The 23095-nt window shown below is 33.9% G+C and overlaps 1 protein-coding gene across 9 annotated transcripts in view; it reads right to left on the reverse strand.

Annotated features, from left to right (window-relative positions):
- Positions 1–4651: 4651 nt before the first annotated feature.
- The window catches only part of LOC105325834 (zwei Ig domain protein zig-8), a 32518-nt gene continuing 14074 nt past the window's right edge, over positions 4652–23095 (reverse strand). For 5 of the 9 annotated variants that reach the window (XM_020066164.3, XM_066088034.1, XM_011425559.4 and 2 more), the window contains 7 exons: positions 19172–19471; positions 12308–12435; positions 7156–7378; positions 6198–6221; positions 5755–6057; positions 5582–5617; positions 4652–5419 (listed from right to left, as the gene is read on the reverse strand). In XM_020066164.3, the coding sequence (XP_019921723.2) occupies positions 5307–5419; positions 5582–5617; positions 5755–6057; positions 6198–6221; positions 7156–7378; positions 12308–12435; positions 19172–19238 (894 nt within the window). In that variant the 5' untranslated portion in view covers positions 19239–19471 and the 3' untranslated portion in view covers positions 4652–5306. Of the gene's footprint in view, positions 5462–5581; positions 5618–5754; positions 6058–6197; positions 6222–7155; positions 7379–12307; positions 12436–19171; positions 19472–19572; positions 19592–19684; positions 19827–23095 lie in introns of those variants that run through there. The other 4 variants (XM_066088036.1, XM_066088037.1, XM_066088032.1 and 1 more) reach the window with 4 other exon arrangements.

Here is a 23095-nt window from a genome sequence, read left to right on the forward strand (position 1 = left end):
GTTTTTTCATTAATCCCAATTTCTTTTGAGCATTTGCTATAATAGAATTTATATAAGATGACCAGGAAAGGTCCTCAGAAAATATAACACCTAAGTGTTTATGGGTGGGTACGAATTCCAAATCGCATCCTTGAAATTTTAGCGTAGGGGTTACTGTGTTAGGTTTATTACTAAAATAAACAGCCTTAGTTTTTGAAGGATTAAAATTTAAAAGCCATTTCTTAGACCAAGCCTCTAAAGTTAAAAGATCCCGATTAAGATAAGATTCCATATCGTGTACATTGATTGCAGCATGTTGAAGGCTATTATCATCTGCAAAAAGTCTGCAAAATGTTAACATGATATCTGCTATATCGTTTACATAAATAAGAAATAACAATGGACCAAGGACAGAGCCTTGAGGCACTCCGGCATTAATAGACTTAATAGACGACAGCACTTCACGATACATAACCCTTTGCTTTCTATTTACAAGGTAACTATTAAACCATTTGAACAGATTTCCAGTAATACCATAGGTATGGAGTTTAAACAATAAACCTTTATGCCAGACGCGGTCAAACGCTTTGGACAAGTCGCAAAAAATCATGCAACAAGATTGACCTTGATCAATTGCTCTTAAAATATGGTCGTACGTTTCTATTAGCTGATAAACAGTAGAGTGACCCGGTAAAAATCCAGCTTGATACTTATAAAAAAGATTATTATCATGAAAAAAGTTATATACATGTCTAAAAATAATTATTCGTTGAATATAGATCACATTGACAACAAAAATGTAAGTAATTCACTGTGATATCTCGGGTATGTGCAGGTAACAGTTCGATTCATTTTCATCGATAGATCGTTTGTAGTACATTTTCATATATTAACCATCGATATAATTTTTTTTTTAACAAGTCAGCTTTGATGTATAAATAACATTTTTGCGTTGCGTTATTTCACGACCGATACATAAGGTAAAAATAGCTTCATTTACACATCACCTGAAACCCTGAGAATAAATTTCGAAGAAAAAAATGTTTTGAAGTCTAAGCATTGCATTTGCTTTTTATGAAATATGGTAAAATATTCCGATTCCGGTGGTGTTAATTTTCCCTGCATTAGCATTTAACATGCCTGATCCTCACCCGGCATTAACCTTCGCCAGGAATCTAAATTAGAAAACAATCAAAATGATATGTGCATATAAATGAAATCCAATGTGGCGAAGAGGACAGGTGTCTTAGGCTTCTAAGACTCGGAAATAACTGTAACTGTCATGCGAATCAGGATGATATAAAAACTACACAGCAAATAAAAATCATTGACTCTATCATACAAGTCACACCTCTGTCTATTTGTTTGTATATAAAGAGTCAGATATAGTTTATCTTCGGAACTTTTCTGGTTTTTATACTGATCGAAGCTAATCATTAGTATTTTGGTCACACCCTGTCAATTTGGGAAGTGAAGCACAATCACACTGATTCGGGACTTTCAAAAAAGCAAAAATGTTACTAGTACCTAAAGGCCTGATCCCCTTACACAGGGGCTATATGGCTTTCACAGTTTTGATAGAGGGCTTAATGGACATCATAATGCATTCAGTTTATCTCCTCTGCTGAGGAAGAAGAGAAGAACATCTTCTAATACCTATATAACAAACCTCCACTATATTGTCATATTGACTTCGCCCAAAAGCCTGAATCTCTGAACAGGGGGCTGTGAATTTTAGAATTTTCGGAGGCAGCTTCATGAGCATCATAATCATGCATTTACTAAAAATATCTCCCTCAACTGTGGAAAGATTAAAAACATTTCTACTATATAAGAGGGCCTTGAATTTCACAGTTTTGGTAGATGGCTTTATAGACATTATAATCATGCATATAGTTTTCTCAAATTTATAATGATGTGATTAGAGAAAAAGCATACATTTTCACTATATGGCCATATTGGCTCCGCCTTTGGCCCTAACCCAGGGGGCGTGAAATTCACAATTTGGGGTAGAGGCACCTCTTCTTTTCTACTGAATGTTGAGTAGAAGAGAAAGAGATACTAGTATTTGAAATTTGCATCAATTTTGACATTTTTACCCATGTTAACGTTAACGCACGACGGACGAAATCGGATTGCAATTAGTCATCTGAGTGACTTTTTTTAGTCTCTCAAATGACTAATGGCAATCCACAATTGAAATCGTGCGGAAGGTCAAATACGATACCAGAATATATATTTTTTTTATAAAACTGGCAGCGACTGGGAACAAATGTGTAGGATATATGCGACAAACTTCAAATCAAAAGATAAAAAATGAAAAAAAAAATTAGCTGTTATTAATAAAGTTTACCAATAAACCCATGAACCTCTTTATTTCAAAATCATTCGGTCCGTTATTTAAAATTTTCCATCACAAACAACACTGAAAATGGACATTCAGCTACATGTACCTAATAATGCCTAACTGGGCGCGTATGATGAGTAGATCCATGGCCCTCATTTCTCACACGAACATAACGAGCCATTTCTATTCAAATCAACTATACACTGTATTTCTAAGTCAAATATAATATATTGGGCAATTAAATAGAGTAGTTCTCATTATTTTTTTTAATGAAAAATGTTCCACATAATCATCTGCTGAACATAAGGCGAATGATTATTGTAGCAATGCGAAATGTAATAACAAAGGTTATGCACTGTGTAATAAACTCCAGTTTTTACATTTTGTGTTATTATATTTTGCGTGGGGATTAACGCAAAATGTAATAACGCAAACTGGAATATCAAAAAAAAATGTGGACTCTAATATAGCTCAATTTTTAATTATACACTGTAGTGACCCATACCAATGTTTACCATAGACACAAAAAATATACCAAAAATTATCATAATGAAAATATATCAGTTAATTAACAAACAAAAAAATTGGTATAGTGTACTTAATGCTACTACTTAATATTTATTCATATCAATTTCGACTTGATATATATGCTTGAGAACACATGCAAATTACAACTTGGATAAAAGCAAAAGTTACCTACGTTGATTTGTTAGTCCAAAAAATCTAAATTAAAAACAACTTATTAAATTTTGCGTTGATCTCGACGCAAAATGTATTAACATAGAAACGTGGAGTAATATTTGACTAAATTTGATTTATATAATGATCTATGATAATGTTGACCATAAATACAAAATATTGACAATACAAAATATCTTGTCTTTTAAAAATACATACATGTATTGAACTTAATTGAGTCCATATTTATATTATAGTATTGGCCTACTCATTTTGATTATAAATTTCTTAAAGGTTTTGAGAGTTGAGAGAGAAATAAAATGTTTCAGATCTTATTGAACAGTTTTCCTACAAAATCGAACGTTTACATTCACCAAATTAATCTTGGTTTTGACCATTTCATTATGATATTTGCAAAAACGATCAAATTTTAGTAATGCGCGAATTATATCGCGACTTAGATTAATATGCCGTCAGAATAGCTTGTGCAGATCAATCTTTGCATTCGGCGAATATAAGGATGTCTCCAATTCAGTTTTCCAGGTTTTTCTTTATTTTGTAATATTGATTCATAATGACTTTGATCTCGGAATCATATATTTCTAAATTTATACATTAATAACTACAGTGAACAGAATGATTAAATTGTAAAGAGTTACGTTTATTTTTTTTAGTTTATGAAGGCACAAGACATTAAATATATTTAATAACACAAAGTCGCTGAAAAACCTCTTATTTCATATCGCGTTTTTACAATATTTGTTGATCCCGACGCAAAATGAAATAACGAAAAATGTAATAATATGAGTTTATTACATTTTGCTTTTTTTAATTACATTTCGCGTTGCTAGCGCCTTTTGTTGCCTAAGAGGTGATTGTTTCAACAATTTAGAATAAAACCATATGATATTAATATGACTTAACACATACATAAAATACTTTTACAAATTGTTGCCATTGCAATCCTTGCATATTGAAAGACATTTTTGTTTTACAACTTCTTACAAAACTGCTATGCTTGTTTTTAACTCCTCCAGAGAGTATTAGTTTGGGGAGGGGGGATTATGGTTTGAACAATTTAAAATCTAGAGCCATTTTAACAAGAGCTTGGAGTTTGGGCAGTACGTGTCAAACTCCAATTGATGAAGGCGTGGTGAACTGATGGTTAACTGTCCAGTCATTGGCCAATAGATATAAATACATTGAACGCAATGAACTTGTCCGACTTTAATCGGCTCTGTATTTCGGTTGAAACATCGCCAATTTCACTAATAGAACAGTTCTTGGGGAAAACTGTAAAAGACATTGAGCCAATAATTATAAACAGCCCCCTTTAGCGAATAAGAAGTAAGGAAGCCACTTTTTAACAGTTTGGTTCGGTGAGTAAACTAAATAGAAATATCCCACCGAAAGTCCAAGCTCTTTTTAAAACGACTCTATACTTTTCCGCAATTAATTTTTATGGATACTTGCATATTAACCTTCATTCGTGTCATCCTGGATGTACAAAACCAGGAACAATTAATGTTTGTGAAATCTTATACACTGAAAACTTCTGGACAGGACAATTTGAAATTGATATACCTATATAATAACAATTTTTATGAATAGCAAAAAAAATAAAAGGACAACGCGTTTGATTAGGAAATAAATAACATTTATTTTTTGATGAAACAAAACCATAATTATGGAACTGATGAAAATATACAAATGTAAAGACAGGATGATGACTAAGGATCACAGACAACGATGTAGTTTTTGTTCCGTCAAATGTAATAAAACATAGTGAGAAAGACGTGGAATGTTAACAAATGCGAATTACAAGAGGACCAGATGTAAGTGAAACCTATAGACAACAGTCTTCCTTCCCCAATGCTTATTGCCCACTGCAAATATCAGTTCTTCGAAACTTGAATGAATTGAGCTGCGAAACGATGATGCATATAGGAAATACTAGTAATACTACACTGTATTTCCCTGTCATGGAAGCTTTATCAAAATAAAGCGCTGAAAACAAAACGTTATCCATAAACTGAGGTGTGGAAAAACTATAGCGGCTTCCAAACCGAGGTTTGCTGTTGGTCGCCTCAGGACCTCTCTGTAGCAGCCACAAATCACACCAGTTGGTCTGCTAGAGAGAATGCGTCCACTGTATGCGCACTGGGGCCAAATTGCCAACAAAGTGTCTAAAATTGACTAGCTTTGTACACACTCGTACACGGTGCGTCTCCATAATGCAAATATCATCATAGGGCGATGTTAAGGCACAATCCCGATATGTATTATCAGTAATTCATTTTTGTCACCTATTGACAATAACAAACGCGATCGTCGCCAGATATAAGACAAAGTCCAGAACATGAGACGAAGGACTTGAGTTCCTAGATGCTTGGTGGTCAGACTGAGGACCTAACTCTGAAAATAAAAAAAAATATGATCGTCACCATTGATGCAACTCTGAAAATAAAAAAAATATGATCGTCACCATTGATGCTTTAAAACGGGAATACTTTGAAACCGATATCGAAATATTTACAGTCATATACAAATAAATGTCTCAAAACCCGAGATACATACCTGAACCATGCTCTCTCTTCTGGACTCCTTTGTCGGCTGTCACACCAAAAAAGAAAATGTTATATTCATAATATTTAAGTAAATAGAGCAAACTCCGAATTAAATTCTCAAGATAAGCAAGTATAAAGCTAGGTATGACACGAGAGCGTGCGTCATTTGTATCTGCTCCATACCATTGAGGACGTGCACTGTGATGCTCTGGGTGTCTTTGTCCGAGCTCCGACAGATGTAGGTGCCGGCGTCCCGCTCCTCGCTCCGCTCCACCGTCAGGATGCTGACCAGCGACCGCCCAGGCACCTCCTGCTGGTACTTGTAGATGTAGGTCCGGTGGCGCCACTGAGGGTCGTTCTGCCGGATCTTTAGACCGTTGTGGAACCAGTCGATGTCCTCTGGTGCTCTCAGTGACCCCGTGGCGTTACATGTGAGGTTAATGTTGGAATATTTGCTTACATATACTGTGCCATTTATTGTCAAGGCTAAATAAAGAGAAATAAAGCTTTATGATATTGGTTAAAAAAGAATACTAGTAAATGTTTTTTCAAAATTATGATGATCGAAAAAACACAACTTCATTAAAAACGATCAAAATTCAAATGGTATTGGACCATGTTCTTACCAGGTTCGAATACAGGTCGAGTATCTGCAACAACAAAAGAAAAAGACTTGACAAGAATGGAAAAAAACCAACGCCCAGACTACTGTTATAAAAACCACGATGGTCATTAATTAATTCATTACATTAATTAGAATTGTGAATTAACTTTCTTTTGTTCTTTACAGAATGATTTTTTTGGTACGAGAACTAAACGATGATTGATTTGATATTAATTCCTCGGTCTGACAACTCGCTCATCCTGTGACCAGCTATAAATTATTTAACCAACCCAAACAGGGAGAGTGATAATTAGAATCAGTGTATTTAAGTGTAATAGATTTCGTTGTTCAAGAACTCCATCAAACAATTTTACAGCTCCAATTGAATGTCACGATGAGGCGCATATATATTTCAAATATTTGACTCGTCGATACCAAAGGTTAATTTGAACTCTTGATATGGAATGTCATAATTTTAGATCTTTAATGAAATGTGCCAAAAGAATTCATTTTTTGAAATCAATGAAAGCCAAATAAGATAAGTGCAGTCTAAAATTACACACATTTTCAAATAAGACATCTAATCAATTTCAAAAATGTTTAAAATAGAGATCATGCATAAGTTCGAATATGAAATAAGGCCTAGCTCTAAGGCTTGAAAATGCACTTGTTTGACAATAGGCATGATTTTACTTCCAAATCAGGCGTACAATTAAAATCTGCAGAAAACATACAGTATTTATTTCGAGCCATGGGCAGCGTAAGATTGGACCTCAGTGATAGCTGCAGAATAGACAAAACAAACGACACTTGCGCCTGTGGATACTAATATACCATTATTTATAGATATATCGGAGGTCAGAGCCAGACATCGAATTATTCACTCTAGTACTAGTACTTAAGTCGACCATAGATTCATGAATAGGTGGTAAATAAACCTATCTGATGACGTCAATACCTCGACCCCTCGCCGTACTTACCTAGGACATTTAACTGCACGATGTAATTATAGATCTTAGTAGAGCTAATTTGACATTCATATAAACCAGAATGTGAGGGCTGGGCGTGTTTGATTATCAAATCAGTCTGAACTCGGTCATATTTTGGTAATCTGGTAACATCTACGCTCATTTCTTCTATCTCCGCGTACATTTTCTCCCCGATTGTCAGAAAGATATTGGGTGACATTCTTCTCCAAACAACCTGAAATGTAATGTAATAAATGTAATGTAATAAATGTAATGTAATAAATGTAATGTAATAAATGTAATAAAATTGTATAAAATTGGGAGTACAATTAAAAATAGAACAAAATTGTATGATGTTTTGAGTATAATGTGAAATGTAATAAAAAAATTGTACGATAATATTATGACTAAAATACATGATATTGTGAGTACAACTTGAAATGTAAAAAAAAAAAAAAATAATAATGTATGAATTGTGAGTGCAACCTGAAATGTTATAAAATTTATTTTACTGTGGAATTCAATAAAATTTTATGATATTTTGATTACAACATGAAATCCAATTATATTATATAATTGTTTGCGTATAACTTGAGATGTAAGAATTCTTTATGATATTGTGAATGTAACAAATCCAAACAACTTTTGCCGTTGAATTTGTTTTCTATATGATTGATTATTTCCTTGCTCTCCGATTGGCCGATATCAAGCTTTCCCAATTAAAAAATAATAAAATAAATAAGCAGACAAATAAGACAATTGACTTGTTCTACACTGGACTAAAATAGATCGCAAATTTTAAAATTCAACATCATTATTGCTAGTCTTGTCCAGTGAAATTTCGCGTCTGTTTCACTTCAGCAGACGTAATTAAACTAAATATGATGCACATACGTACTGTTTCAGCTTATTAAAAAGTATATCATTCGTACAAACAATAGATTTGTCGATTATAACTGCCGCCATCATAAAACAAAGAAAAGTCTTCCAATTCACTACGTATTTTATCCCGTTTACATATATATTGGTATGCCCAGTTTATTATTGACAATCTCGGTAACATTCATATAAACATAAATATATACATAAAAAAATTTGAATCATCCTAATACTATTTTTTTTTAATCTACATATAAATCTACAAATTAAAAGCATCAACTTGCTACAGCAGAATTTTCCCTAGATGGTTCAAAGTAAAAAAAAGAAAAGAACGAAGAATGTCACATCCCTTCTTCAAGAGGAAATTATTATAAATTCCACTACAGTTATTGCCGAGATCAAAGAGATGCCGCGGACATTATTCTCCAATATACCACGAACGTCATCAGTAAATTATCAGATCAGAAATACCTATTTGTCTCGCACTGTCCATGAAAGAACAACTTCAAACCGTAAAAAGTTTTAAAACTATGTCAATTTCACGTGTTAGTTCAAGTCAAAACGATGTGTATTGCCTCAAAAGATCAATGCGGCTGTTCATAAGTCCTCCCTAGCACATTTTCACTGCGTGTTTTTACATAAAATATATAACGTGTAGTAGTAATAATCGTATTAAATTGCCCTTAAAATATTTGGAACATGATTCAAAGATATTTTATATATAAGTAAAGAGCATTAAAAATCCCCCCCCCCCCCAAAAAAATAAATTCTGTCGTCTGCATGTGATTCCTTTGATCGATACACACGTAAACATTACTAACAAAACCATTGGGGTTACACGGAACAGCCGTCAAAATGACCTAAATCGTGTCTCTATAGGAGAAACGATCTGTAGAAATACTGGGCTGTTAGTAGAATAGAAATAAAGTTCTTGTTATCGTGAATGTTGCAGGATAACCTCCTCGGTCTCAAAATGTTGTTTGAAATATAAAAGCCTCGGATAACGCCTCGGCTTTTATATTTCAAAACAACATTTTGAGACCTCGGAGGTTATTCTGCAACATTTACGAAAACTCGTACTTTATTTCTCAAATAAAATTTGGTATATTGTAAACGACTGTGATTGCCCCTATCCACATTGTTTTCAAAATTACTTTTATAAATCATACAATATACATCTTCTTTGTAAACGGGGTTTCTCCTGTAATTTCTATGTAAATTGGGCCTCCACCAAAAAAAGAAGCTCACTTTAACCCCAATCGTTATGACATGAATAAATCTAAATCATCCTCATTATACCCATCTTTTATTAATATATAAGTTTACACATTTAAACCCCCCCCCCCCGGTTTCTAGATGCTCCATCGTGGTAACGGCAAGACTTAATGATTCTTTCCACTAGCTTAGTTCTACACGTATTTCTATTCCGCAAAATTCCGCAAATTTAAATCTACTATGAACATTTACGCCAAACAGGACCCTTTCTGGTCATGAATTGATTAAAGATTTATCGCGCATCATTAAGCTAATATCTAAAAAATTTACAGACTATTATTATGGTTCTTGAGAATACTGTGGTTTCATTAATATTAAAGGGTATCAATTTTCGTGGATAAAGTGAAAATCACAGTTTCAAGGATACGTAAATTCGTGGCCAATGACCCTATCAATACAAATTGTTAGTAGAAAATGCACTTCAATGAACATTTAAATTCATGGTTAAACTTAAAAACGAAATCCCCGAAAATTGGTATTCAACGAATATTGATGAAACCAGAGTAAGATTTTTTAAAACACCGTACTGATTTTTATTCTTTCCTAATAAATTCCCATTGGAAGGTGGTATGGTCCCTCATTATGTATATCATCTCTAGAAACAGTTTGGCGGACATACGAACGACGAACGAACAGTGATCAGTAAATCGGAATTGAGCTTTCAGGTCAGCTGAGCTAAATACATGTATATTATCACATGTGGCTGTTCTCATAATTATGCGCATCACCGAGTCAAATGATAATACCGGTAATGAGTTACAATGAACGGGAAACGTTTTTTTGTAAATAACCCCAAACTGGTACATTGTATATGTTTAACGAATGTACTACAGTAATCCTGAAGAACGCAACAGAAAACGTCACTTCCTGGTGAAAAAACCCCTAGAGATTCATTAAGTGGTACTAAACTTAGAGGGACTAGGCAGCCTTTTTTGGCTATACGATCTCAGTACATTTTATGTCTTAATTAAGGTCCCCATCCGCTCATAAATGTCGTTTCTTTACACAAACGGGATGTATATTTTAAACAACTTTAAAACAGACATCAATTTCGGGAAAAGACATTGTTTTATGCAGAATTTTTAGGGCTTCAAAAGAAGAGGTTGTAAGGCGACCACATTTAACAAGAGGACTGGTGATCTCTCCATAGTACACAAATAACGTGATCCAAAATTAACGCAAAGAAATGAATTGCCTTTATAGATTCTGTTTTCACTTTTTTCATGTGGTGAAAAATTGAATTTTATGCAGTATTTAATATAAATCGTCTTAGGAACACTTGATAAGATTGATTGCATGTATATAAACAATGCGAATTGTGCTTGATAATTATATATGTCTAATTGTATGAAGTAGATTGATTTTAGTATATAGAACACATTGACAAGCTGTCAAATTCAAGTCTTTAATCCGACTATCGTGAATTAGTGAAATAGCTCGTAAATCCAATTTTATCTGAAAAAAATTGACATCAAATGGAATTTATAATCATTCTCAATGCTTTGTTAATCATTGTGGTACTTTAACGTAAATGAATCTCTTCAACTGATCGTTAAGACAGTTTATCAGTGTATTTGCGGGTCTGTCAATGTTTGCAGTGACGAATGTTTAAAGAACAAAACTAATGGAAAAATAAATTTTTAATGCGACGATAATCATTCAAAATAATTTCTTTTTTTTTTACAGGAAAAATTTTTTTGTAAGAAAGCAGCGGACTATGAAAAATACGATTGTTTTCTGGGATTTTTTTAAACTTAAAGTTTTATATGACATAAAATATATAAACGGGCCAAGAAAAAGATTTACTTTCATGAAAGAGAAAAAACCACTCTAACTGTCACATATTGTCATCTTCAACAGAATTTTTTTTACCCTGGAATAGAAGGAAACCTTCTCAATTCATAATAAGATCAATCGAATGTTTTGATATAAATACCATTGATAAAGTTGAGAAAAAAAATGTCAGCGTTATTTCAAAATACGGAAGCAAGAAGGAACTAATTTTAATCAGTTTTGATTTTCTCCAACTTATGCAAATAATTACTATTACCACTACTAAGTATATGAAAAATGGCTCGTTTAGCAGGTGCGAAAGCTGGTGTTTCCTCGTTGCTTCAATGGCATAAAGATAAAACGCTCTTAAGTAGATATTGATTGTTATAAGTTGGTTGTTTTCTTGCATTTCTATACAGAAAATTAGCTCCGTGTGATATATTTGAATTTTAAGGGGGCTGGGTGGTCGTAGCCATTCTAAGACTATCTTAATCTCCTTTAGAAAAGAGGTTTTTTTTTTATAAATATATATATAGGAAAACATTTCACATTAAACTACTAAGACTTTTTCTTTACAATATAATACTTTTATAGCTCAAAACTTTGTGTATAAAATATTGAGACGGACCTGATGGTGAATATGTTGACCCTCCAGCGCGTTATATGCGTTTGTTTTTGTTGTTGCATTTTCATATTTTCAAGTTTCATTGTAGTGCCGATCGGACCTAAGTCCTAGGGGTATTAAATCGCCAAAGTTGTTTGTTTTGTTTTTAAATATCGTTTATGCCATGTGGAAGCAAAAAAAAAAAAAAACCCAATTTTTTCTTGTTTTCTTTATCAATAGTGGCTAAGTCCTGAATATATAATCCCTAATATCACTTTATACGCCATTTACTAAACTGAAAACGATTGAAGGTTAGGAGTTTACATGTATTGTGAAAACATTCTTCTCTTGAAAGAAGTAAACAAGTATTCCATTATAATACATGTATATGTCTTATTTGTTTGTTATTATTTTGAAAACAAGACCACAGTAGTCCTTTCGGCGGTAAGATTTAATTAAAAGATAAAACGAAGAGCAAATACCATATTGGGATAATAGCTTTTACTGATGCGGCCCCAGACGATTTACATGTTGTGAATTATACATGCTTATTATACATGCAACACAGCGCCAGCAACATACATGTACAATGTATATACCCTAACGAATGCGGGTACACGTGACGTCACATACCGTTTTAGGTCCTAGATTCTCCACGGTACACTTCAGAACTGCCGTTTGGCCTTTGTATACTGTGATGTTATTGGGCTCTTGTACAAAGCTGGGCTCGATATACTTTTTGTATCGATTTCTTCCTGAAACTAAGAACAGCGCTAAGGGTTAGTAATCTGATTGCGATGGCGCAAATACAATTCATCATCCCGTATTCCATAACATTGCTCTTGCATTCACGTTTTTATCTCCCAGTAAATGGAAACAAGAAGCAATATGAATTGCTAAAACACTGTTCATAATAAATCTTTTTGATACTGTCATACTAGGCTAATAACCTTAATTTCCATTAATGCTCACTTGCCATTATCTTATCTATCATTCATCAAATAAAATTTGAATTGTTGTTCAGTCGTAATTATTTGTTCGTTAATTAATGTATTATTTTGATGACCCCTGCATTGATTACTTCACTATTGTAAACAAAGAGAGTATGGTCGGGCAATAAAACCGGAGGAGTGCCTGCCAAGTGTATAGATACTGCATTCCACTCTTCCCGATATCTCAAAAACGTGTCTTTCCAATGCTAAAAGTTCTTACTTTCAATGTTTTATTCCACCCCCCCCCCCCCCACCACACAAAATCTGGAAAAGAACTACGAGTCAATGAAAATCAACCTTTTGTCGTACATACAAACCATTAAGAAGAAAATAAACAAGTCTAGACCATATTTCTCTATCTTTGTATAAAAAAGGGAATAAAAGCTACATAATGTGTACATACAAATGAGAACCGAGCTTTGGTTGTTCCAAAAGCACTCTTTGACAATGTTACGTTCTTTTATCTGTTTCAATTGACAGTAGTGGGTTCTTCTCAAACCTTACTTAAGGAAGCTGAATGGACAACAAATTAAGTATCAGATCTGCCTTATACTTTGACATATGATATTGTGGATATAAACTATCATTTAGTAAAGGAAAAATTAAGATTTTTTATCATTTAAGAACCATTTTAACAAGACCTTGGACTTTCAGTAGGACGTAGCTATCTAATTCTTGCGTCAAAACAAGTTTAAAATGACGCGGTTTCAAGCGAAATATGCACCGATTGCATGGTCATAGCTCAAAGGCCAGACAAAATCTTGTTGATTTCAGAGAGCCATGGCTGAGTGACCGACACTGAATAAAATACAGGCCTACGTCACATTGCTGTTTGACACAACTACCTAAAGTCCAAGCTCTTGTTAAAATGGTTCTATTATAATTTTATAGAGAGCTCTTAATCTAAAGGAGGTAAATATAGCCTAAAAATGGCTTCGACCATACACCCCTCTTAAGACAGACAAAAGTTTAAAAAAAAAAACCAACAACACTTTATTGATTGAAAAGACCGATTACAGAAATTCACAAATATAGAGATAAATTATATGTTTTCCAATTATTTTTGCGGCAAAGTCGAAAGCAGATCTAGACGAAACCTAGTATGATGAAAAAGCGTGCTTTAAATTCTAGTATACAAATTCATAGTGTGGAGTTCGTAAAATTATCTTCGGTTATGTTTCTCACCAACGCACAATAAACATCAATTAATTTGTATGGATTTTTTTTCTTGCAAATTGTTATACATAACATTTGAATCATTTAGGTCCATATGTGCGTATCCATTTAGATTGAGAATGTATAGTATAATCATACAATAACTAGGTCTTCGATTGTTCATTGATAAAAATAACAAGGAAATATGTAACCAATCAGACCATTTATCTCAATCCCTTCTCTCCTTTTTTTATCCCTGCTTTGTTAGATGCGCATATCGTATGCAAAAAATGAATTAAAATAAATTGTGACATACATCGAGACTTGCTTCTTCATTATAATGAAGAAAGGCGTCTTTGAATGAGAAATTCCACAGACATTTTGATGATACAGACCAAAAACGTCATGTTCTGACGGAAGAGAGTCTTCGTTGCATAAACCAGCGAGTAATGGAGGCAACAACACCCTCGAGTAAACAACAAATGCATGACATGACTTGAAACTGGCGTCTTTTGCAGTAAATCATATTCTAGGTCTGAATGAAATGTTTCTTTTTATTTCCCGAAGTCTACATTGAAGCAGGAAATATAACTAAACGTCTTAGACGCAGAGACTTCCAATGTCATCTTAATAAAACCATTTAAACAAGAGCTTGGACTTTGGGAAGTTGTGTCAAACAGCACTGTGACGTAGACCTGTCTATTTCAATGTCAGGCACTCAGCCATGGCTCTCTGAAATAAACAAGAGTTTGTCTGTTTTTTGAGCTATGACTTCGCATTCGGTGCATATTTCGCTTGAAACCGCGTCCTTTTCAACTTGTTTTGACGAAAGAAATAGATAGCTACGTCTTACGGAAATTCCAAGGTCTTGTTAAAATGGTTCTGATACCCCAGCATACATGTAAGCGTGGAACTTCTTTATTTTCTGTGAAGCCCCCCAAAAGCGGGAGAACTAATGGTTATTTGTATCGCCAGAGTAACAGTTAAAGCAGTTTATTAGCATTAATGAGGGTAAAATACTGATCGAGTATCAGCTTCTTTGACGACAGTATTGGCAAAGCAAGGGGCATTTCATTAATTGAAAGCAGTCCGTGGAATGAGCCTGTATATTACAGTACCCGTTGCTATAATATAATCACATACTATGATGGCAGGTGACCGTGGACTCACCCCCTAGTGTCCATCTGAAACCAATTGCCAAATACTTTATCACTCTGCATGCTTCATCGATAATTAGTTCATTACACCTTTTTATACCATCTTCAAATAATATAAGTCAATTCTGATTTATAATGACAAGCTGTCGACGTATTTCACTGAAACATGTCGTGATAGCTGGGACTTTATAAAAGATGCAACCTATTAAGAATTCCTTTAATGGTGAATTATTACAAAGAACAAAGCTTTTCGTGACCCCCGAGGACGTTTTTTTTTCGGGGGGTATACCGGTATATCATTTGTCTTAGTAAATGAAATTTAGAACCAAATTTGTCATTTACTAATGTTATCTTAAAAGGTATTCTTATTGAATACGGGAAAAATTGATCAAAAACTTAGGATAAATTAAACATGTGATTTATCACTTAAATACTTTTTTAAAAGTGTGGTTGCAAAAAACAAAACGCTCATGGTAAAAAGTTTGCTATTTGGCATATACTGGATTCATATTCTATGAAATATGATAAGAATTGTTAATAAAAAAAATTTAAGATGTCAAATTTATCAAGAACTTATTAAGAAAATCATGTATTGATGAGAAAGGTCCATAATTAAATCATGCACGCACAATTGAGCATTGATAAAAATATGCTATGTGGGTCAGAGCGCGTACAACCTACGTCTACAGAACTAAAGAAAGTGTTGAAAATGTGCTGATTAAATCTTTTAAATTTCTTCATAAGAGAGGATTGACTTTTCAGAAGAGTTTATATACACTCTGTGTAAACAGTGTTGAAGCAAGATCAGGTGTACAATTCATAATTTAAAACGCTAATATTTGCTCTCAGTTTTTTGGGCATTCGCTCTCACCTAAGACCCACACACAAAATATTGACATTGGATTTAAATCAGAATCCACTTGTAAAAAGGTTAGCAAGTTATTTTATCGACATATTGGCTATCGCACATATACACTGTACGTGTTCCTGAAGAAAAGGACATTTTTTAAAACCATTTTCATACCTTCAATAGAACGTATAAAATTTCACAGAGGTTTTATGTATTTTAAGAGGGTTCGTCTAATCAAATATGATATTTATTCATGAACAAATTATTCGAAAAATTTTTGCGCAAAAGTCGACTACAAACCAATCCTGAATATTTCATTAACGGATTCCATTGACTGAAAATCCGCGATTAGAAATTTGAGAACGACAGAGCGAAAATATTCAGCGCGAATAAAGGCAATTAAAATAAGAACAAAAGAGAAGCAATCAAAAAGTTTCAAAGAGAGTACGGTGTCTGGAAGCTTATCCAACACCCGTGATCCTGGCAACAATGGCTTCATCCATCAGGAATTCCCTTGTCGGATAGACCACTACAATGCAATGCAATCCTTCATTTACGGACGGTTCCTAACAAGATTCCCAATGATTCATATTTCATGTATCTTAAAGCGAATAATTATTTGATGACTAGAGAGCAGCGACCAATTTACAACATTACTGGAATACCAGTCCAAGTTTGTTTCCAAGTGAATGTGTATTTCTATAATGTAGACCTGCATGCCCGCCATTAACTCAGTGCCGACCCGATTTCAGGAAAGCTTTCAAAAAAGACAATTATCTCGTTATTTTCTGAAAAGATCTCGACAACATTTTGGATCTTGGCGACAGCAAAATACATTCATTGTTAAAAATGATTACTCAACCATTTTTATGGATTCCTGATAGGGACACATCTAGGTTAAACCTTTCAAGGGGTGTAATTGAGGCCTTTCTCCTAATGCACACACGATGTATCCTTAAAGGGTAGCAATTTTTGTTTATAAAGTCTTACTTTTTCAGACGATTTTGCTTGATTAAACTCTTAAATGAAATAATCATAACCTCTACTTATGCAATACTTCTTTGCAGTTATTTTCCTGAAAATATCTTACTAAATAGTCAGACAATCTAATGATTTCAAGAGAATATGCCGTTTCATCTTCATGATATAATGTAGCATGAAATTCTATGATTCGTAAACAATTACGTAGAAGACTCGTTTCTTAAACGGAGGATAACGGGATCTATTAAATGAAAGCAAAATACAGTTTATTTACCCTGTCATTTGTGCTATGTATACAGAAAATACATTATATTAGGGGAGGAGATTTTATATTAGGAGAGGAGACCCAGGAAAAATGCATGCATGTATCAAAATTTACCCAGAACTTCCCGGACAAACAAAATTAAGCCCCTTCGTTTTAAGTTTAGATATGTTTTAATTAATCTTTTATCTTACATACAAGTGATTAAATTGCACATATTGTGCAGAATTGAGAGGGAGCGGGTCCGCCGACTTTCTAGAATTACCTTTGTACATTGTCAGGAAGCTCCCCACCATCATTTTCGATGGACCAAAGATCCCCGATGAACATAAGATCATTTGATGAGAAAAGTTATCGTTATCGAAACCATTCACTGACTTCATTTTTTTGTAGATTTCGGAAAAAAACCTTTCATTTTACTTTAGATGATTGAAAATGTTTATTTTATTTCAGTCACATAATTAAATTACAAAATGTTTTAACCTAAAGTTCAAAATCAATACTTTTAAATAGCTACGTTTTTTACAGTTTTTTTTCTCAAATCATAATTTAAAAATAAAGTAAAATGTTCTACTTTCATCAAATTCACTAAAGTCCCATTCTCAACTTTCAGTTGATCTCTCAAAGCTGCTAAAATAGGAGACACAGCCGCATGGGATATATACTATAGTTTGTTGTTAAAACAAACTGCGTTGGATTATTCTAGATTACTTTGACGAGTTGTTATAACAAACTCACAGCTTGGTCCGCGTTTGATGATCCTACATGTAGAACGGTTAATCTTCATGAAGATGCAAAAGTATAAGATGCATTGATATAGGGATTTTGATGAAATATTTGATTCCCCCACCCATCCCTCAAAGTGAAACATTTTGAACTGCAAGGTCATATCTTCATCAGTCTGGTGTTCTCAAATGAAATCGTCTGAAGTACAACGCCACCATATGGTCAAAACGAAACTTTTTGGAGCCATCTGTCTGTCTTATATTACAGTACTGTACGGACGGACTTCACCGGGGCGTGATGGCGGTCAGACAGAATAACAAAGCAAACTGACCTACGAGCAGGAGCACCAACAATGGATTCATCTCTTTGATGGAGATAAAATGTTTCTTCCTTTAATTAAAAAAATTCTTAAAACTTTTGAAAACTTTTATTTTATATTATATTCAAGCTATTATAAAGTTCACCAATCCAATAATATACTGAGCATCAATCAACCCTTATCACAAATAACGTACAGAAATAGTTGATTGAACATGGGAGGCTGGTGTGCTCCCTTTGGGATACAATACTGTCTGATTATGGAGGATTCCGTCTAAACGACAATAAAACAAGACTAGAATTAAACCGGCCATTAAAAAAACACCATTCCGCGACACAAACATTTCGGGCCTAACGCGTACATTCCAAAAAATAAAGAACTGGTATTTCAGGCCGAGACACAACCATTAAATTTAAGTGAGACAGGGAAATAATTTAGACGTTTTATACAAAAAACATGCTTTAGAGTTTAATATATGTATTATGTAGACAGTGTATATGGGTTGTATCATGTCTATACACATTGGATCTTCTTATTGTATTGTTAATAGGCACTACACACCTTGTATCTCCTCTCTGTATATCGTCTACTTCATTAAATGTTTTACAAGTCAAAGGTTTTTGAAACACCTCACACTAAATGTCGGAACATGTATGTATAGGAAATGTTGTATTTACAGTCATGCATGTATTCCTCCATATTTGGTATAACACTTTATCAATGAATAGTTACAATTAAAGTTGACGTTCAAATATAATAAAACAACCAATTTTAATTAGTTCAGGTCTTTTCTTCATAAACAAAAAAGAAAAATACGTTTATACATACATATGATTAAAAAGCTTTTTAGAAATGAATTCAAGAAAAAATGTTTCCGTGTATATTTCATTGAAAAATGAACTATCTTGGAACCGAAAGAGTTGTAAAAAAAAATGTTTTACCGATGGAAAGACTCCTTTGAAGATGGCATTTCTAAGATCATGAATATATTTGTTTATATGTACAAGAACATAAAATCGTTTAAAGACAGGTTAATTTACAGAAAATAAACCTACCTTCAACAAACAGGAACAATAATATAATCCACTTGAATTCAACAACTAGAAAATCTGTCTTAGCCATCTTTATGTAAAACTCGTCCAGGATCGGAGAGGCGCGCCATTAAAACAATAGTACAGTCGTCACATTTCACAACCAAAGAATTTCTGCAGCTATTTTTTATAGTCCAACTGTTAATTATTTAAATCACTTTCCATTAGAAGAAGAAGAAAAAAAAAATGGTTCCGCAGTCCGTATAAAATTATTCAAATTTCCGTAGTGATTCCATAAGCAACTGACAGCAAGTTTTCTTCAGACTGAAATAAAAAAAAGAAGAGAAAAGCTGATATATTAAATCTCCAAATCAGAAACGAGTATATTCAGAAGTGTACACAAGTATAAAAGGAACCGTAATTACACAGAATTGCGTTTTCAGAATGAATATATCGCAGGTTTCAACAAAAGATAAGTATAAATATATATCCTGTGGCACGGAATCTCATTTCTCTGGGTCACTACCCATTACATACCTACATCGGTATGCCCACTATACCAGGTATAAAGAACACTGCCTCGGTGTGTTGCAGTGGTGGTTCGACTTGTATTGTAATACAGTTGATAGCTTCTCTCTAAATATGTTTATTCCCTAGGTCTAAGCGTCAATTTGCATACGTAAAGTACAACTAGAATTAAGTTCGTTGGCTTTGTCTATAAACTAATATTCATGCTAAAAAGTCTTCGGAAATAGAATTATGATCGCCTTCTTACCTGAGAATAAAAAAAATTATCTTGAAGAAATATTTACTGAGATATATATTTTAATCCTAAATTTACTAATGAATGTTTAATTTTAATGATTATGAAATGGGTTATACACTGCCTTTGGAATATGGCATTAGACTGGTTGAACATGACAGATCCTTTGATAGATTAGAAAATATTTCATCCTTGGTCAGCTTATAAATAAAGCAGATCATTTAAGTTTGAATTTAATAACTTTGGTTACTGTTTTAACTTCATTGCAAGCTGTACGTTTCATGCTTTATGGAAATTAGTCTGACGACAGGTATGAATAATGTTAGCATACGGACAAGACAGGTGTGAACTGACAGAGATAACCAAATTATAACACTTTTGCGAATTGTATTCGTGCGTTCTAGTTTTTGTATGGGTCTTTTCTTGTTTATTGCCTATATAACACTTTATCGTTCTCCATAATGAAGTCATCTTAAATGCAGAAGGGACCTACTACTGCCTTGGCTTGACAACTTTATTGCGAAAAGAATTTACTTAACATGTAATATATTGGATAGACTGAGGACTCGCCGTCTGCTTACCAACTTCCTGTTTGCACCAAACTTTTTTCCTCATAAAAACATTTACATTAATTGTTTATGTTTATATAAAAGAATGGGAATTATGCTCATCCTATGCCAGAATGGTGTACCTGGACCTGTAACTCTGAACTCTAACAATGCGGAATTAGTATGTTTGGAATAAGATTATGCAATTTAAATTTGAAAAAAATGGGGGGGGGGGACTTATGCGTATCAAACACTTCCCAGCAATCAACACCCGTCTTTTTAGTGGGTTGTTTTATCTTTTTTTATAGTATAAAAACATATCAAACATTATGAATGTCGTTTCCAATTGTACAGTCCTCTTGTGATTCCATGCCGATTCTGACTGCAATACCATGCAATAGGAATCTGCAGTCCATATTGTCTCTCTGTGATATTTTTTGTCCTGTTGACTGGGCATAAAACCTAATATGCGATTCAAAACGTCTTAACAACTTTAAGAAAAACCTTACACGTAGCTTCAGATTCCTGAGTCTCTGTATAAGAGCGAGGAGGCTATATCCCCAGAACTAGAAACCAATAACAGAACGATATAGACACAAATAGACAAGCTAACCGTTTCCAGTTAATGCTGTGTTGGAATAATGGAAACACTTTCCTGTTTATGGGTTGCAAGAACAAGTAATGACGGACAATCAGATGCAATATTCAGTTTTCTCACGTATACACGTCCCGGTCGAAAGATGGGAAGAAGTCGAGCGACAAATGTAATTATAGCCAATGCTATGATAAACACATATACCACATTCTTAGCAATATTTCAGATTGTTACTATGATGTCACTTTACTTGTAAAAATGTGTCAAATCTGTGTTTCAATGTTAATGTTATAATAGATGTTTTAATGATTTTGGTATCCCATAAGCAAGGCGGCGTGGTTTTAATATATCACATTTTTTTTCTTGTCTGTTTTTAACCAATTTCTGCTGACACCAATCGTGGACCGCGACAGGTAAAGTGAAAAGTCACCAGTTTTCAGGTGTGGGCGGGCTACTCGTTCATTTTTACTGAAATTTCATTCATAAAATGCTAATATTCCATTCACAGGCGATAGTAGTCCATATGAGCATGTATTAGAGGGGAAGGTTGTTGTCTATGAGGGCGAGGTGGCAGTTACACACATTCAATAGAACACAGACAACGCGACGGAGGTGGCCAAAGCAAATATTGCGGAATGTGAATTGCGCGGGTGCAGTTCGCCGTTTGTTTGTCTCCATTCATTCTGGTGCGAGTAGAATGTGAAGAATTCAAATAAGATCTTCTGATGTTTCATAACGTTTATATTTTCCAGGTGAATAAGAAAGATTAGCACTTTTATTCCTGTTGACGAAATTAATTGCACCTCGACTACATATACAATGCATTTTTGCAGTAATGAAATTGGCTATGATATTTAGGGATCATAGACATTACAGAGCGTGTGGTTGGGTTCACGTTTTTGAAGTTCATGGAAGACCACTTTTTAATTTTATTTTTTGATTATATGCACTCACAATTGAACTGAGGAAGAGAAAATTTCTCTTTTTTTGTTCTGCAAACAGAACAATATGTAATCCTTAAAATGTAGGTACCCGCGCCAAAACAATACTTACAAAGTTGGCTTTTGTTCACGGATAGTACATGTACGTAATGCGTTAAATATACATTTAAATACAAATTACGTCGTTTGCCAAGCTTCCTATGAGCTACATGTATGCACGCTATTTGCATGTGCATTGCAACTTTGTTTAGGTAAACCTGCGCTAAACATTTACATGTACAAGTATGATCCAGGAGAAGTTCTTATAGCTCCCATCCCAGGTACTTAAGCACACAAAGATTTTGCAGATCTATACACTATTAGTAACCTGTACAGGAGCTTGCTTTTATCTTCTGTTATTCTGTTTTGAGATATGTGCGCAATGATCTGTATTTAACAAACTGCTGTAGCCAATGAAACAAATACTCATATGCATCTCTACTGAGCACATGTACAGCTTTCAATGTACATGGAATATATACATACATAATACAAACGTTTATGCGCGCTAAATATCTGATTTGTTAATAAAACAGGCTATAAAAATCAGTGAACATTCACTTTCTGACAGAAAAGCTTAAAAAAGTTTCACTTCCCTTTTTATATGTTTGGTTGCATGCAAGATAAAATTACAATTCACTGAATTCAAATTGAGCAGCGTACATAACATGTGGTGTTTTTTTTTTTTTTATCACAAAAATAACTGTATAAAGAAAAGACAAATGAATAGATTAAACCCGAAGATTCGAGCATGCGTGTTAACAAAAAACGGAAGACTTCGGAGGTGCTTTTGCATGTCAATTGCATAAAAGCGAATGAACTTTCTCGAGGCAAATGGCCATCTATGCGCTTCTCTCTGATACTTGTACGTTTGAGTTTGTCGGGTTTGGTATTGATGTTTTTAACAGACTATCGATCTCCCTTGGTAAACTAAGAGTTGCCCCTACTCTGAGGTGTAGATCGAGAAAGGGAGATCTCATCTGGGACCCGAACAGACGTGGTAATTATAAACTAGACACCGAATGAAATCGCTTGAGCATTTGGAATGAAAACGTGTCATAA

The sequence above is a fragment of the Magallana gigas genome, chromosome 6 (genome assembly GCF_963853765.1).
Source record: "Magallana gigas chromosome 6, xbMagGiga1.1, whole genome shotgun sequence".
Classification (NCBI taxonomy): domain Eukaryota; kingdom Metazoa; phylum Mollusca; class Bivalvia; order Ostreida; family Ostreidae; genus Magallana; species Magallana gigas.